The sequence below is a fragment of the Berghia stephanieae genome, chromosome 3 (assembly GCF_034508935.2).
Source record: "Berghia stephanieae isolate SIO BIC M18660-M18661 chromosome 3, UCSD_Bste_1.3, whole genome shotgun sequence".
NCBI classification, from domain to species: domain Eukaryota; kingdom Metazoa; phylum Mollusca; class Gastropoda; order Nudibranchia; family Aeolidiidae; genus Berghia; species Berghia stephanieae.
The window spans coordinates 85666154-85684311 of NC_088362.1; the positions used below are offsets into that span (position 1 = coordinate 85666154).

An 18158-nucleotide genomic window follows, 5' to 3' on the forward strand; every position below is an offset into this window, starting at 1 on the left:
TCCGAAAAGAGATTTCCAAAACAAAACAAGATGGCAGCGCTCAGAGTTCTTGAACGTGCTCCAGATAAACCTAAAGTTATAAAGCGAGTACTTAAAGATACCGATGAAAAGAGACTTATTGTTGTTTTAGAAAAGGCATCTTTAGAAACAGTTAAGGTAAGTCAAAAGATGGGAATAATCGTAAATCATAGAGCATACTGAACAGTTTGGCGTGTTATCGATAAGCAGTTGGCTGAAGTTTGGACATTGGAATGAAGACTTTTTTTAATAATCTTCATTGAATTTGAATGTTTCTAAATCTGTTGCGTTCACACATGTTTCGACAAGAGTGTTCCAGTCTTTGATAGTGTGGGGTGCAAATGAAGATTTGAAGTAGTGTCGAGCGGAAGTCTCGATGATACCTCAAGTCATCGGCCACCAACACTCAAAACTTCCCGAACTCGATGACCAAGGAAAAGTCGGGAATTCCCGAGAAGTAGCACTTCAACTGAGCTTTGGATGGCTTTTTTGTATTAAAACTTAAAATACATTAAATAAATTCACTTTGTATAATAATAAAACATTGATACCTATAACCATTTTGATCTATTTACGACGTTTGTGTTTTGTTAGCTGTTTAAAATATGATATAACGTCAATACCCAATACCAATGACTAGGTATTGAATGAAAGCACCGATGACTAGAGCGATGCTCGAGACTTTTTTGAGTCTCGAGACTCAAAAAAGCATCGAGACGCAAAAAAGTCTCGAGCTTCGCTGGAATCATCGTCGACGAGAGAGGGGTGAACAATGCAGATAGTACACATTGTTAGTAACGCGTGCGTCGCTCGCGCAGTATAGTCTCGGTGGACTCGGGACTCAATACGAGAAGCATCGACGACCAAGATTCTCGAGACGAGAAAAGCATCGAGAACTAAGTGGAGGTCGGTACCTTCTCGGTACTCGATGACCTGACTTCTCAAAACCGAAAGCATCGTTGACCTTTTGGTGACCCGGATGCCCTCCCCTAATTTGAAGCTGTTTGAGTTGGATTTTCTTGCTGTAGTGTTATTGGTAGAGAGGTGCGCCGGTGGAAGTGGAATCCATATTTACCTTCTTGAAATATGAAAAGGTCCCAATCATTCGTTTAGACAGAAAAAGAAAAAAAAAAAAAACTTAACGCTAACCGTCAAAAGCAGTTTAGATTTGAAGATGCATTTTTTTTCTATAAAAAAAAAAACTTTCGGCACTAGACTAGGGTACTAGATATACTACCGCAAACTCGGGGACCCAAATAATTGTGGGGGTTTGTGGGAGGGGGGAAACTTAAAAAAAAAAAAAGTCTAGTAGGGAGGGGATGGACTTTAAAAAAAAAAAAGTTCCCCCCCCCCTCCCAAACGCACAAAATTATTTTTTTTAAAAGTCCCCCTCCCAAAACCCCAAAAATATTTGGGTCCCAGAGTTTGCGATAGTACCCTAGACTAGGCACTTTGGTAAAAAATTCAAATTAAGTTGAGCTCAATGTAGGCACTTTCACCGATACGATTTTCACTGCCGTCGTTGACGCTGCTATCGCCTCGAGAAGCTGTGACCGGGTTTTTACGGTCCTGCGGAGGGGGCCTACGGATATCTACGTATTTTTGTGTTTTTTGATAAATGAACGGGGTCATAGTCATATGCGGTATCATTGTTTTCTGGAGATCGCGCATTTTTCAACAGTCTTTGTTTCATCGAGATCCATTCATTGGTTCAGAAGATACAGCAGAGTGAAGAAAGGCAAGTTTTTACTGATTTACAATTTTTTTTGTTGAAAATATAATGTTTTCAAACTTTATTGCAGTTAAAGCTTAACATTTTAATGTGTTGTATTCCAAATTTCATCTCATTTCATCCACGGCAATGTGTTTTTTAGAACCGTAAAGAAAGGCGGTCTGATACCACCAGACCTGAAGTCGAGCGGAAATCTATCGATAATAGGTTTTTTCTTCTTTGTGTCTATTAAGCTACTTTCGTTTTAAAATTTATCGTAGTAGATGGGGATCTTGTTCATTTTAAATGAAACTTGGTCTCGTTTTTATTTATGATTATTATATTTTTCCACTACGTTAATTTAATTTGACTTCTATTGAAGTGAAAACAATGTGTTTTTAGAATTTTAATTTTAGTTTAGAATGGGTCTTTGTCTACAACTTTTGTCTTTTTTTTTCATCATCTCTTCCAACTTTCCAACATCATAATCGTCCATCATTATTATCACCATCTTCATATCATTACCACTTATTACTTTGTTATTAATAATTGTTAATGACAATATAATAGTTCTGGCTCTTGTCTCAATTATTTTTTGTGGTTGTATTTTCCCCCTTCCCTCTCAGATTCAGCATTCCAATACAGCTTTTGAAAACTTCAACCTGACAAAGAAATCAAAATGGACCCTGTGTCTACCTTAATTGATGTATTAAAAACATTTCAGTATCTCCCTTCAGATCCTGATAATATTTGTCATGGACATATTATTTTCATTTCCTACTTGGAGAAAAAAAACTTTAAAGACTGCTTTGACATGATTTCAAGTTCTATCAATAGTGCTGGTAAACAATTGTCTAATGTTAAGTCAAGCAGAGTATATATAGATAACGTCATTAGAACCTTTAAGAAAAAGAGGAATTCAAATTTAAAAAGGAATTTTAAAAATGTTGTTGAATTTTTGAATATTAAGACTGTTTTGCCTGTTAAACCAATAAACTAGACCTGTAAATTCTCAGTCAATTAACTGAAATCAGTCAATTTGTCAAATTCAAATATTTAAAAAAGGAAAGAAAGAAAGAAATAAATAAAAAAAGAAAGAATTCACAAATCGTAGTCGAATGACCGTAAAATAATTAGGAGTGTTCCACAGCGCTACGCATAGCTCATGGGGACCGTTTATATTAACGATGTATATATTGCCAAGACAAAGCGACGCTTTTTATAAAAGGCGTGTCTGAACACTTCCCAGGGTATTTTCACACATCCTTCGTTAAATTATTTTTTCACTTTCCAATCCGTCGTGATCCCAACTGTAGCCAATTTTAACTGAGCCACCGAGCGATAAATTTCACTGTTTCATCTAAGCCAAAATTGACCACATTTACCCTTCGAGTCTCAAAACTATGATAAAGTAAATTGCGAATGCCGCAAGTCCGTTATGTAGACATCTTCAAATCGAAAGGTAGGATAGATTGCTACAAGCACATTTCGATTGCCTCACGTTGTAAACAAACTGGTTGACCGTTTCTTCACTGATTGAGTATACCTGATCATAAGGAACAATGGTAAGTAGCCTAATTAATTCCCGTGCAAATCAGGACGTTTTCTGGCATTGTTTTGCTCAAGCCCAAGCGAGCTTGCTGTTTTGTGGCGATTTACCTTCATTTCGATTCTTTGAATTTTTCCGCTACGCCTGCCGAAGTTTCTTCTTGATAATTCACTTCTACTTAATAATTCAGTGTATTGGCCTGAAGTCATATATTTATTTAAGTTTTTTTTTCTCTGTCATTTACTGATTGAAAATCAAGTTTGCTCATTGCTACATTATTCTAATGTTCTCACAATGGCTGAGCTGTTCGTGGATCGCAATTCAGACTTGTCGAGCATCGATAAAGATGTGAGTCCCGTGAGGAATACATTCAATTGGTCATGGCTAGAAGTTAAAGATGATAATGGTGATTATTTTTCTATGTCAAAAAAATTCCAGAGGCAGGAATATGACTTTGATGAAGTCATCTTTACCTATATGAATGACATGCTTATTTAGCATTCCTTCTACATCAAATTATGGCAGTCATACTTCCAGTAAGAAATAACACCCACTATTTTGATATATTGTATTTATCACTCTCTTCTCCAATGATGCCCTTATTTTTTAAAAAAATAATTGAATCTTCAGTTTGTCGAAGAGTTTCAGTCAATTTTTATAGAGCTCATTTACAGGTCTAATAAACAATGAACCCCCACACATCAATACCTCACATACTGCACCATCACCTCTTCGCACCCATGATACTTCATCGCCTCGAAATACTCCATCACTCATTGACGACCACACCTATTCCGTAACCAACACCACTCACACTCATATTACTTCTCCAAATACCTCCAGTACCCAACCTTTAACTTCAAGCTCCCCCATTGTTAAAAGGACTCGTAATACTTGTGACAATTGTTCTGTTGTAAAAAAACGCTTTGCTGGCTCTGCTATAGATGCACAAGATAAACTGAAAGTGATGCGATTGGAATATAAGATTTTGAAAAAGAAGTATGCCACAAAGCGTATAAACCAGGACAAACAAAGAAAATCCTCAAGGATTCTAGCTCTGAAAGCTGAAGTTAAGGCCCTAAGAAATGAGAACACAGCTCTCCAACAAAAAATCTGAATCAGGATCATTCTATTCAGATTCTTAAAGACACCAACTTGGCCTTGACCAATGAGAACAAACAGTTAGTAAAAGAAAAGAAAAAAAATTACGTCTGATCTGAATCAACTGTTTTCCTTGAACAGAGATTTAAAAACAGAGCTGAAGGATTGCCATATTCAAATTGATTATTATATTGCTCTATTAGAAGAGACTTCAGCGCCATCTTGCTCTATCATCCAAGATAAAACTGGCAACAGTTACTCCTGCTCCATAAGAAAGATCATATACGAATGTCTGTCAAATGAGGTACCAGCAGCTACCACTGGCACAGTTGTAAAATATGCAGTTCAGTGTCTCACTGGTTCTTCCTTATTGTCAGTCCCAAACATATCGACAGCTACCAGAATGGCACGTGAGATGGGAGTAATTGCTGACATTCAGTCTGCTGAAACAATTCTGTCATCTGATGCAATGACCTTATCATGGGATGCCACAACGGTTGATGGACAACACATCAATGAAAAAAAGGATATATCTAGGTCACAAAACCTTACATCCAGGTCACAAAATGAGACAACTAGGTCACAAATCAAGACATCTCTGTTTCATTTGTGCCAAGATAGCAAAACAAAACGAGCGTTTTGGAGTTCGAAAGACCTTTCCTTTGGAGTTCGAAAGACCTTTCCATAAAAGACTTGGTATTTGCAAGACCCTCAGAAACCAATTCCCGATACAGCTCTTGTGCACGATAACTTATGACCTTGATTTCTTTCGTTCCCACCCCCACAATCCCACTTATTGTGTGTTATTGGCAGAATATAAATAGCTGGGCTGCCACATGGGTGACTAAATTGGCCAAAGAGAGAATAAATACTTTGACACCCATTACCCAGTGTCTTGGTTTTTAATCCTATCCCAGTGAGAGAAAAAAAAACAAAAAAACATACATGTATTTGCAAACTGAGCAGAAAGTTTTCATTTTACAATGAGATGGGAAGAGGAAGGGATAGCACTATGACAAAAGAGAGAGAGAGAGAGAGAGAGAGACAGAGAGATAGGCCCAGGGGGGGGGGGGGGGGGGGGGTAGAGTAAGGGATAATGGTGAAAGATGAACGAAACAATGTGTTGCCTGATGATGTAGATCAAAGGGGTGTTACAGAGGTGCTTCTTGGTGCGTACTTCGTGAAATTCCTTTCAGTGACACTGATTTTTTTCCCCTCCAGATTGCTTATGCAGAATAAATCTTTTCCACCAAGAGAGCAGTAAGATAATTTTTTCAATTAAACTATAATCGCAAAGCTTGTCTTTTAATGATAACATTAAGAGTAAGATCTAGAGTTTGGGTAGTGTAAGATTGAACCTGGCCATTAATGGTTAAAGTTGTTTTGATTTTTAAAAAATAACACAAACATATACACACACCAACACACACACAGGCGTGCACGCTCACGACAGCGAGGACCAGTTAACATTTACGTAGATCCTGAGGCTAGATGCAGTGTACGTAGGCTCTTCCAAAAAAAAAAAAAAAAAAAAAAAAGGACAGAGAGGGAGACACACACACACACACACACACACTGAGTCTCGCATCCGCTACAAACTAATTTGAGCACCAATTTTTTTACTGCACTCACTTACGCACCAAATTGCATATCTAGTGACGCTTTTTCCGTAATCAAATAAACTTTTAAAAAAATAAATTTTGGCGGTGGTGACATGGGAACTGACGTAAGACCCCACGATTTCGCGAGGTATGAATCATGAAAAATTCATCAAGGATTGTCTAGTTAGGTACTTTGGTAAACGTCCATATGGCCCTCCAGCAGGGAGTCAATAAATGGCATAGTGGATGAGACCCGATTTTTTTCGACTTTTGAGTGATGGTTTCAGAAAAAGTTCCATAGATTTTTTTGTTTATGGATGGATTTTTTATTTTCTTCAGGAGGAATTACTCTATCGTTTGGTGTAGTTTATTTTTAAATCAATAACAATTTAGAATATCTTTTGATTGTGGATAAAATAGGATATAATTTAACTTTGGATAATTAAAAAACGAGAAATTGGTAAATCAAAATTTCATGCTGGCACGTTGGGTTAACATCTTAACTTTTAAATAAAATTAAATTCAGGGCAAAGCTGTATACCGCATCCATGAAATTCGTTCCAGCAAAACCTTGCTCAAAATCTTAGCGGCTATTTTAGGCCAGTTTTGAAATCCAAATGGTGGTTACTGCCGGAAATGCAAGAGTTCCAGGTCACAAAGTCTGTCAGTAAACAACAAAGGCAAATAGAAGACCACTTTTCAGCCTTGAAACTAACAAACTTTTCTTCTTCTGCTAATCTGATTTTCACAATTTTTTTGTATCATTAGAATCGTGTTGAAAAGATAATGATATAGGTCTCATTGAGTAGGCACTTTCATGAATTTTTCAAAGGGGACTAAAGGAAATAAAACCATGTTATTTAGATAGAGCTTGAAAAACCATTTAAAATGATATATGATACAACACTGTAGCTCAATTGGTTCAAAAGTTATGGATTTTTATATCGACAATTTCTCCTTATATAGCTATATAAGAAAATATTCTTGAAAATTGTGACCGAAAAATTGATGAATTTAGGGTTTCTCCCTTTTAGAGAGCAACTATGTTAAAAAAAGAGCATATTATTACATGTTTCACTTAATATAATCAATAGAGGTACTAGACCAAAGGAAATAATGCAAGAAATTAATCACGCAACATTGTTATGTAATGATTATGTACCATTACGTGTGATTGAGCAATGGCGCTGTACCGTATGCGAAAACCCGATTTACAAATCGGACTATAAAAACTGTCCTATTTAACAGATATTGACAAATGATATATCATTTTAAAGGTCTTTTCAAGCTCTATCCAGAAATATGAAAAGGTAATAGCTAATTTCCCTTTGTACCATGTAACCGAAGTCTATAAAAATATTTTGTTTCAAAATTATCGGCTGATATTTTTTTAAGTTCGGGGTCACTGAGGAAATAAAAGGTAAACCAAATTAAAATGACAGCAAATTAACGTACCTGGATCAACAGCAAGGCAGAAACAATTCTTCAAGAAGACAATATCAGAGTCAAAGGAAGTAAAGATCCTCTGTCACGATATCAGTGATGATGTCTACAACTTTTACTCTGAACTCTGTAGACTCGTCCTCAGACTCTTCCTCCCGCCAGTAAGATATGGTAAAAATATCCCTCTCTTGGACAATTTGACAATTCGACCATTGTAAAGAATATCTTCTCCCTCAACATTCCAGGTGTGAATAATATAGCATCCGATGACCTCTTTCGGCTGATCGAAAATTTGAGTCAAATGTCCTTTTACATTTCTGAAGATAGGATTTGACAATCCAGATGAGTCCTGAAGTGCACCGGTGACATCATTTGCAATTTTGGCTCTTTGCACTCTGTCCTTCTTTTGTTGCTTTACCCTCTGCCGTTTCACCAGCTCCATTTGCAATAGCTTGCCATTAAGAAAAAAAGAAAGAAACAGCGTAGCCGCATTTGAAAACAAACCAAAAAGACCTGAAAAAAAAAGACTTACCCTTTCAAAGGCGAATTTCAATCTTACTTGGACCTAAAATAAGATCTTACCGTTTTCATCAAAAGACAAACCACAGTAATACAATTTAAAAACTCGAGCTTTTATATACGGTAGCGCAATATCCACCCAACGTGCTCAAAGCGCTTTTTATCAATATTCTTACTGGTCTTATGTTGGAAACGTTTTTTTTTTCTGCGTTAAAAAATAATATAAATGGAGGCTATTATTTGAAAACGAAAAATCTGTGTCAGTGGATTAATGGGTGCTATAATATAAGTATATATTATTATATATTAGTATTATTATTGCCGTAGGAACCCTGTATTCCGTCCCTCGTTCTTCTCCAAAATGTCCCTCATTTTGACTTTCTGCAGGGTACAGGCAATTGTATCATTACTATTACTGATTATTATCTACCATGTCTGAATTAATATCTCACATTTTTCAAAACACATTACATTATTTCTTTTTTTTGTTGTAAAGATTAAAAGGAATTAATGATAATTATTATTATTACTATTATTATTATTATTATTATTATTGTGTTTGTTTGTTGTTGTTGTTGTTGGTATTATATTATTAATTGATATATTTAATCATGTTTATTATTCTTATTATTTTTTAAATACTGTCTTTGTCATCACCATGATCGTCATTATTTTTACTGACTACAGGTTGGTGACAAATATGAATTGTTATCATGTGACAGACACAACTTTTTGGGAAAACGTCTTAAAAGAGATATATCAACCTGCCGTCCAGATATCACACACCAATGTCTTCTTATGCTTATGGATTCACCTTTGAACCGAGCTAACTTGCTGCAGGTTTGTATGCAATATTAAATCATTATATTTATATACTATAGAGTCATTGCATTGGTAACTGTTGTGTCGTGGAGCACCAATTCCTTGTAAAGTTCTCAAATAGACAGTTTCAATTATTTTTTATTGAGAATACAATTTTTCACTTCTTGAATCACTATCTATAAGTGATATAGTATGGGTTATCTCATATTTAAATTTAATGTAGAGGTTTTTTAAAAATGTAAAAATTTGGCAATGGCGAACAAACACTTAAAACAAATTGTTTCAGAATAATAAGTACATGTCTTTGTCATATTTTTCCCCCTTATTGTTTCAATAAAATAAAACCTTTAGCGTTTTTTTTATGTCTATGCTCATTGTAAATAATGACAGATATATTAGGTGATATATACATATTACTACATGTGGTGTCTTTGTTTTGTTTTTGTGTGTCCCTTTTTTTTCTTAATTTTTATCAGTTAAATACAACCTAGAGTATTGTAAAGATTGCATTTATCAACACATAATATATTAAGATTTAAAATATTTTGTTTCTCAAGGGAAAATAAGTAAAGTATATTATGTCGAGCATGAAGATAAACTACTGATAAAAAAGAGGTTCTAGTGTCTACATAGACGTGTTAATTGATAGGAAGGTCAGGGACTCAAGTCACATTGAGATGTGAGGACTAATGAATGGAAACAGTACATCCAATGACTTTCCATTTTCACCTTCCCGTTGTAATTTTGCAATCCCACATTAAAGGCAGCCCTCACCAATTGATCTCTATGACTAGGATGTTTGCTTTAGACCATAGTCTCACCCTCACAATGTTTCCAGATAGACTGAAAAAGTGTCCTTGGAAATTTCATGTTGTAGAAATCAAAATAGGGATTTTAGTGAGTACCTATGATGTCTCTGCTTTTTCTTATCTTCACTGTAATTATACAGATCTGAACAAGTGTGTAACAGACAAAGCACAAAAGAAAAGAAGTCAGTCTCCTGAGTTGAGGCAGACAGGTTTTTTGCGGCGTTATTTTTTCCTTGTACGTATTTTTCTTTCTTGCTTTGTCTTGCATTGTTTCATACACACTTGTTCAGATTTTTATCTTACACTGGTGCCTGCTCCCTATTTTCTCAATGTAATTATACAGTACTTTCATTCTTTCTTTTTCAGGTATATATCAAAACAGAAAAGAATGTTTTGATAGAAATTAATCCACAAACAAGAATCCCTCGTACTTTTGACCGATTCTGTGGTCTCATGGGTAAGAATTTAATCTTCTGTTTTCATGTGTATAAGTCATACAAATTTAAAATCAATTAAAAATTTTATAAGGCTGTGCTAAAAAGTTGCTTTTACAATGCTTCATTAGTAGTTTGAGGTTTTATGGACATGATCTAGCTTTATTCCATTTCGATTGGTTGAATGATATGTATCCCAAAATCTAAGAGCCTGGCTTGAAAAGAATAGCAGGAGTATTATCTTCTCAAAGTGACAAAAATATGGGGACAAAGTATATCTTTTGTCCACACTTTTTCAACACTTTCAGAACCTTCTTTTAGCTATTCTTTGGAATCAATCCTTCAGTTTTTGGATTATTTTTTATTGTTCAACCCAAAGAAACTGATGAAACTAAATCCTTCCATTTTTCTTCAAAATGGCTTAACAGTGATGTGCTTTTGTGTGTCAATGTATTGTGAGAGCAACCTTTGACATGGCTTCATATTTTTATGGGTACCACTTTTTCGAGGCCAAATGTATCTTTTTTTTAAAAAAAAAAAAGAAAATTTAATGTTGAGAAAATTGCTAAACGTAATGTCTTTTTAATAATAATATTATGAACTAAGAAATAGATAAGTGACCACACTGAACTACATTTCTTCTTTTATATATAAAAAAAATTCAATTCATATAAATATTTAAACTTATGCGTTTTGGATCAGTACAGATTTTTTTCTTGAAAGTTGCTTTCTTTATTTATTTTGTTTTAATCTTAATTTTTGTTCAACCTTAAATCGTTTTTTTTTTCTCTATCTTTAGTTCAACTTTTGGATAAGTTGAGCATCAGATCCAGTGAAGGACCTCAAAAGTTGTTGAGAGTAAGTTGTCACCTGACAATACTGCTTTTGTAAAATAATTTTGATTTGCATGTAAATAGCCACAGGACTCATGAACTGGGTATTTCCAAACACTATAAAACGTTATTATTACTAGGTATCCCAAACTAAAATTTCGTTATACAAACAAATAGCAAAAATTAGCCACATGTGACTTCCCAACCCATGAAAATAACACTTTATTTATCAAAATCAGAAACTAAATTTTAAAAGTTATGGGTTTTTAAAGTTTTATTTTTTGATAATTTGGGAAGAAAAATAAATGAGAAAAAAGTAGGCTTTGTTTACATAGATGGCGCTTTGCACTGAAAAAAGCTTGCAGGCCCAATTTCGAATAAGCCTCAATTTTTTATGATTTGTGAAAAAACATAAATCTTGTATAAAGGAAGGGAAAAAAAACAGGTCTTGTTTACATAGATGGTGCTGTACGTTGAATCAAGCTAGCAGGCCCAATTTGGGATACAGTGTAACGAAATTGCCCGTGACTGAAAAATTGTGTCATTATCCAGGCGTGTAGTTATTCCAGGGTTTTCAAGATGGCAGAAAAATGGGGCATGGTGAGACTAGAGAATACATTAACAGCGCCATGCATGGACCAGTGTCTGAGAGAAGACACGTCTCAACAACGTTATACTGTTTATAAAGGTTATACCAGTTACGCTATCACTATCCAGTGTATTGTCAGTTTTGATCGTAAATAGTGTTCGAAACCAAAAATAAAGTGCCACTGCACCAAATTCATGTGATACTGCTGGTGAGTTTTGAATACTGAAATTTTTATTTAAGTGCACGAAAATTTAGAAACACTTTAAAAAGTTATAAAAACAATGCAAACTAGGTATTAACCAGAGTAAGATCAAGTTTGGACTGATGTTTAGATATTCAACTGATTTTTCAAATGAAAATAAACAAGTGAAAGCGGCTGTTATTGTTTTCCCCGCTATTCCAACATACCATAATCATCACTACCACTACAACTGGGTGGGATTCCTGACCTCCCATTGCCCATAGTGGGCAGGGAGGTACTTACTGTGTCTTCTATCCCCTGTATCTGTTATTCAATTGCTTTCTGTCTTTGCCTTGGAATGAGATTACTTGGTTTTGTCCTGATCCTTGCCGGAGTTCCTTGGCTGGGAGGGAAACAGTCGAATGTATAGTTATAGTTTTGGGAGATGATATTGTTTTTCCTTGTAAATCATCTCTCTGTTATGTGGTTATTTTTTATTTTTAACATATGATTTGTAAACATTTGAGTGTATTCCTCTTAGTGGGATCTTAAGCTGGTGTCTGAGAGTTTTAGCTGATCTCAAACTAAGTATGTACTTTGATAGTGTGCTCTACATCTCTTTCCTATTTGAACCAATTCCCTTTGTCTTACCTTTTCTTTGGTGCTTTAATTGTAATTCTAGAACTTTTTACCGTCCCATTTTCTTCCCTTTTACTGACGCTGTTATGACCTTAATGTGTTGCAAGTGCTGTAAAAACCTTAATAACAAAACAATACCATAAGACCATAAATATCCATAATTGCACCCATTGGACACAGTGTTGGTATTGCCTGATATCAGTTAACCTCCACTGACCTCGGACAGGTAGCTAACATAGAAGGTTAATAGACCCTTGATAAACTTCTTTTGCTGTGGTTCCATATTAGGAAGTGCTGATTCCATGCAGTTTAGTAAACATGGGGCAACGTGGCTCAGCGGTACGGTCTCTGCTTTATACCCGAAAGGTACAGAGTTCAATCATCCACCACTGCGCTGTGTGGCCTTGAGCAAGACACTTTGCCCTAGCTTAATTTGCGGCGCTGCACTGCGGCTGACGTCTGGGTTAATCAAGACTTCCCTTGGAATCGACCCCAGAGACAAATGACCCGATGGGATGAATAAAGAGAATTTTTTAAAATAATTTTTTTTTTCTGCTTGGTCGGTAACAAAGCGATCTCATTGGTAGGAAAAGATGCGTTTTTTATTGGTTAAGAGTACGAGATGACGATTGTCGGTTATCAACTTCTGATTATTGTTATAACGATGTCGCTAAACAGCAGTGATGATAATTTTCCCTAGAATTCCGTGATTTTAAGATTTTCTCAGAAATTTTCCACTGACTTTGCTGTGTCAAACAATTTCCTCTGATAAAAGCTCAGGTCAATGAAAACATCACCATCATGTCTTGTGTCATATCTTGACACCTGTGCTCAGTTTCATGAATGTTGGTGACACTCCAATTTTTATGGCATTCGTCTAGACAAACTGGCGTCAGATGTCAAAAGTGAGACAAGGCAATTGATGGTCGAAAAGGAAGGAGATGGGGAGGTGGTAAAAAGATACTTATTATAAATTCCCCGGAATAATGACATTTTCTGGTCCCGGGCGATGTTGTTATCCGTGGGGTTGCACTGTATTTAGTGTGAACGTGTTTTAGTATGTCTTCGTTTTCTTGTTGCTAAATGTTTTTTTAAAAACTACATTTACAAATTTAATTTTCTTTGCTCAGATTGGTTTGTAATTTTTAAAATAATTTTTCTTTCTTTCTCTTTTTTCAAAATAGTCTTGTGAATTTGATAAATTGTTTGGATATCATTAGTTTGGACATATCATTGTTTAAATTATCCGTCAATCAACAGGTCATCAAAAATCCTGTATCAATCCATCTTCCCACTGGCTGTCCCAAATATGCCATGTCCTACAGTGCCGAGGAGATCATTGATCCAAAGACCGTAGTGCCAGAGGATGGACCTGCAGTTTTTGTCATCGGAGCCATGGCTCATGGCAGTGTAAGTTGTGTTTTATACAGTATACAAATCATATATTATGTGCAGTATATCAGGTATAACGTTTAATTATTGAGGTGCTGAGTTTCCTATCGTTTCTTTACATACAGTCCACCAAATGATTTGTCCCTTTTTTTAACCATGCAAACAAAGTGTGACAGCTTGCTATTTTTCTTTATATGTGTGTGCAATGCAGCAATGATATCACGTCCTGTAGTATTGTTGTTAGATTGTAGGTGATCAGTAAGATAAATGCCCTCATTCTGAGCACTTTACTCAAACAGTCATCGCATATAGACACAAGCCCCAGGAAACAACAATTTTCAATAGAAAGAACCATAGTTAATAGTATTTTTGTTTTTTCAGTTCTGTGAATAGACAGTGGTACAGTTTTAGTCAGTTTTAAAACAGGAAATTTGAACTATAATAATATGAAAATAAAGTATGAAGGAGGCTCTGGACCCATGATTATATCAGTTACCAAACATGTACAAACAATCTCACACATGCAAAGACGGAAGCAGTTGCAGTTTCAAGTTGGAGGCATGGTTGAATGTTTTCCAGCAGATGCATGTTGGAGTACCTGAAAGTGAAATAGATCTACACATATTTCAATATGTTGATGGCAATAGACGTGGTTTATGGAGTCAAATTTTGAAACCAATGTATTTCAATTCCGCAAGTAATAAATATTTTTTTTCAAGGTCGTAACTTTGAGTTAAATTTTTACTGCTGGATACCCTGCATTCTATTCTCATAAGAGAGGTTTTGTTTTTAGATTGACTGTGACAGTGCTCTTACCACATAAAGTGCCGAATATTATTCTTAATACATTAATGATGTAACCATTTATTTCAAATAATAAAGTCTTGTAATACAGCATCTTGTCCTTAACTTGTACTCCTAGTCATCACAGATCTCTTATTCTATAATTATAATTAATTATTTTAAAGCAAAAAAAAAAAAAAAATCAGGACCAGAGGTCAGTGTCAGGGGTTATCATTATCCATAGGTTGCACTGTATATATCTCCACCACTCAAACTTTTTGTTCCACTTCATTCCTCTTATTTTCTCTCTCACTGGTAATGTCACTTCACACTTGTCACTTGTATAGTGATACCTGAGTATGTCATTGCCCAATAAAACATTGTATCTTTCAACACAATTTCTAATCTCCATCACTTGTCTCCCCCTCCCACCACTCCCTTATAGACTTATCATTAAGGAATGAATCTTTTTGTTCTAAGACAAATCGCATTGCTTTATCTTTGACTATTGTTTTTTCGTCCAGGTGGATCCGGATTATACAGAGAAAGCATACTCCATTAGTAACTACCCATTGTCGGCAGCCATTACATGCTCAAAAATATGTAATGCCTTTGAAGAAGTGTGGGGAGTGCGTTAGTGATTACATATTATTGTATCATGTTTGTAGTAATTTTAATATTGGGAGTATGAACTGCATGCAAATGAATTGCTTGTGTAATTGTATGGAATGTTTATTTGAATTTGAATACTTGATTTTAACAAATAAAAAAAGTAAAAAACACTCGTTTTCTATGTAGTTGTTCGTTTTATTTTTAATGTGGCTAAAACAAAAGCACAAAAATGTCTTGAGTTAGCATTGAAGATCTGGGGCATTATTGAAACTGAAGTCCAGCAAATCAGGATGAGTTTTCAGGGTAACAATATCTCTTGATTCCCAATTTTTGATATATACAATGCAGCCCATTGACATCTTCAACATTATTTATTAATAATATGTCCAAATAAAGGAAAAGTGGCATCAATCTGGTAGGTATTATAAATTATAGTATAGTGTGGTGCGCAGAAGTGAAAAATTGGAATCTAAAGACAAAATAGATCACAAAATTTGAGTACAGGAAACTACAATCTTCTTCCTCAAAAGAATATAATACCCCAGACATGCCGAGTACCACGAAAAATTAGTACACGTAGAATTAGGAAATTTTGACTCCAATTTCAGAACTTCTTGAGCATTTTCTTTAAAACATTGAAAATAAAAGTAGATGCCGAATGCAGAATTTTGAAGTGTTTTCTAATCAACGTGAGGATAAATTAAAGTTAACTCTTAGGACTGCAACGTTTATCGCCTAAAGTCTACGACTACGAATGTTCAAAGTGGCAGGTCTGTAATACCTTACTCTGTTTACGTGAAATTTCATACTTGAGACTCCAGATTTAATTCTAAAGCATATCATCCAGATTGAAGAGGCAGTGCACATGTTGGGCTCGTTAAAATGAATATTTACCAATATTAAAAGCTACAGAACAATGGAATGCAAATCAGGAAATAATAACAAAAGAGTGAAAATGGAGAGGCTTTGTATGGGAACAATACAGACAATGGACGTTTCGGGTACAAACCCTTCGTCAGCACAACAATACACAAATTAACATGGAAAACAAACATTTGTTTAAATAATTTATTTGTTGTCCACGTTAATTTGTGTATTGTTGTGCTGACGAAGGTGTGTACCCGAAATGTCCATTGTCTGTATTGTTCCAATACGAAGCCTCTCCATTTTCACTCTTTCGTTAGTATTTTCATGATCACAGGCTTCAGGCAGCCCCTACCATTTTCTACTAATCAGGAAAATGCGGTCATCAATTAAAAGAGCTATTTTGGCATAATTTGGGAACAATGCAGGTTTTTATTCTAATGCTGAGAAGCAAGTCTCACAGTCACAGTCAAGATTTGATTAAAAAGTTATGGACTGAGTCCAAAAAAAAATTCCAACAGCTGAGTCCAAGTGCAGTTTTTCACGGCTGCAAAATTCTATTTGAGCCGCAATTGTGTCCATTTATAAATAAACGTATTACTATTTTTTTTTCTCTGTACTCTATATTGATATTAGATTTAAGTACTTGATTGCCCCTCCCCCTCCCACTGTTGAGTGTAATATGTAGTACCTAATTAGATGAATCAGTCACTGACAAAGGCACTATTGACACAAGGACAGTATGTTTTTAGAACAACCATTCCAACTCCCATTACATTACAAAAGACGAGAATATGGAGAGATGATGACCAACTTGTTACAAAATTGACTGTTCCGGAGTTAGTTTGGTGGGGTTTTTGTTTATTGGTTGGGGTGGGTTGTTCTTCGCCGGCAGAACTTCTATCTCCTATGTCTGTTTTCCCTTTCCACGTTCCTCTCAGTCTTTTTCTGGATTGTTTTTTCCCTGGTCCTGACGGGGGGTCTTTGGTTGGGAGGGAAGCAGTCAAATACAGTACCTTTTTCTTTTTTCTCGAGATGACATTTTTCCTTGCAAATTGTCTCTCTGTTATATACTTGAACTTTTATATAGCGTAATATCCAATAAACATGCTCAAAGCACTTTACAAAGGGTTCCTGATCAACAGCAACACTAACGCGTAGAACGAGGCATGATGCCTGCTTGGCGATATTACATTTTTTTTCGACAGAGACAACGCTGTGAACGACCATTTTACACTTACTGAGTACAGTGAAAGAATGTGTGTAAAGAGACTTTTCCAAGGACTCAACCATGCACTGAGCGAGGCTCGAACCTAGGACCTTCGATCCGAAAGCGGGTGTCATACCACAAGACCATATAGCTGTCATCTGCATTTTTTGCGGCCGCAAATATCAGGGCGATCCGCAAATTTTGGCAAATTTCCCAAAATTGGCAAATCGTGGCAAATGTTGGTAAAATTGGCAAATTTTGGGGAAAAAAAAAGAAGCGAAAACAAAATAATGAAAAAAAAGTGCGAAACTTGAGAAATGTTGCAGCTTTGCCTGGGCCCAAACCAAGGGAAGTTACTCTCTATGGATAATGATCCTTTAAAATCTTTGTAACAACAAATTAATGAATGTAGCCTTAAATATAATTAATTGTCTTTTATATATATTTTTTCCTGTATCGCGTGTTAATTTTTGCTGAAACGCTTAGTTCTCCTCCGCAAATTTTTTGGCAAATTTTGGGGTTTTTTAGGGCAAATTTTAGGTCCCAATTTGGCAAAAAATGAAGATGACAGATATAGCAGCATACGAGCTAGAGTATTGAACTACCTGTTTTGTGGACAAAATTTAGCTGTTGTATTTCTGGGTTGTTTTTTTTTGGGGGGGGGGGGATATTTTTTGTTGTTTTTTTGCTTCCAGATTCGGAATTTTAAGATTTTATTTTAGTTAAAATATTTGTGAAAATGTGCTTATATTACTCAGAAAAGGATATTATGTTAAAATTTAAATGCATTACATCACTTCTTAAGTACAATCCAGCACAGTTTCCTCAAACTCCTTGTGACATGAAAAAATAAGTTCGTGGAAATAGTGACTTGCCAAATCAACTTGATAGAGAGACAGAGAGGGGGGGGGGGGGGGGGGGCAGTGAGGCTCAGCAGTATGGTCTTTATCTTCAAACTCGAAAGATACCTAGTTTGAATATTCACAGCGTTATGTGGCCTTCAACAAGCCACCTCTCCATAGCTGTACTGCGGTTGACACCTGGGTTA

The 18158-nt window shown here is 35.5% G+C and overlaps 2 protein-coding genes across 2 annotated transcripts in view; one reads left to right on the forward strand and one right to left on the reverse strand.

Annotated features, from left to right (window-relative positions):
* On the forward strand, positions 1 to 15206 carry LOC144968695 (ribosomal RNA small subunit methyltransferase NEP1-like). The gene is made up of 6 exons (XM_078907279.1): positions 1 to 156; positions 8630 to 8782; positions 9940 to 10030; positions 10807 to 10865; positions 13510 to 13659; positions 14949 to 15206. Exons 1-6 carry the CDS (start codon positions 31 to 33, stop codon positions 15060 to 15062), a joined length of 693 nt encoding a protein of 230 aa, XP_078763405.1. The 5' UTR covers positions 1 to 30; the 3' UTR covers positions 15063 to 15206.
* The window catches only part of LOC144968696 (uncharacterized), a 21801-nt gene continuing 17620 nt past the window's right edge, over positions 13978 to 18158 (reverse strand). Inside the window, exon 8 of the mRNA XM_078907284.1 lies at positions 13978 to 14239. The gene's annotated coding sequence lies outside the window, so the exon portion shown is untranslated. The remainder of the gene's footprint in view (positions 14240 to 18158) is intronic.

Coding starts and splice junctions, on each gene's coding strand:
- LOC144968695 (XM_078907279.1), top strand. CDS start 31: ATGGCAGCGCTCAGAGTTCTTGAACGTGCTCCAGATAAACCTAAAGTT. Junction 10,866..13,509: donor GACCTCAAAAGTTGTTGAGA/GTAAGTTGTCAC, acceptor GTCAATCAACAG/GTCATCAAAAATCCTGTATC. Junction 13,660..14,948: donor GAGCCATGGCTCATGGCAGT/GTAAGTTGTGTT, acceptor TTTTTCGTCCAG/GTGGATCCGGATTATACAGA.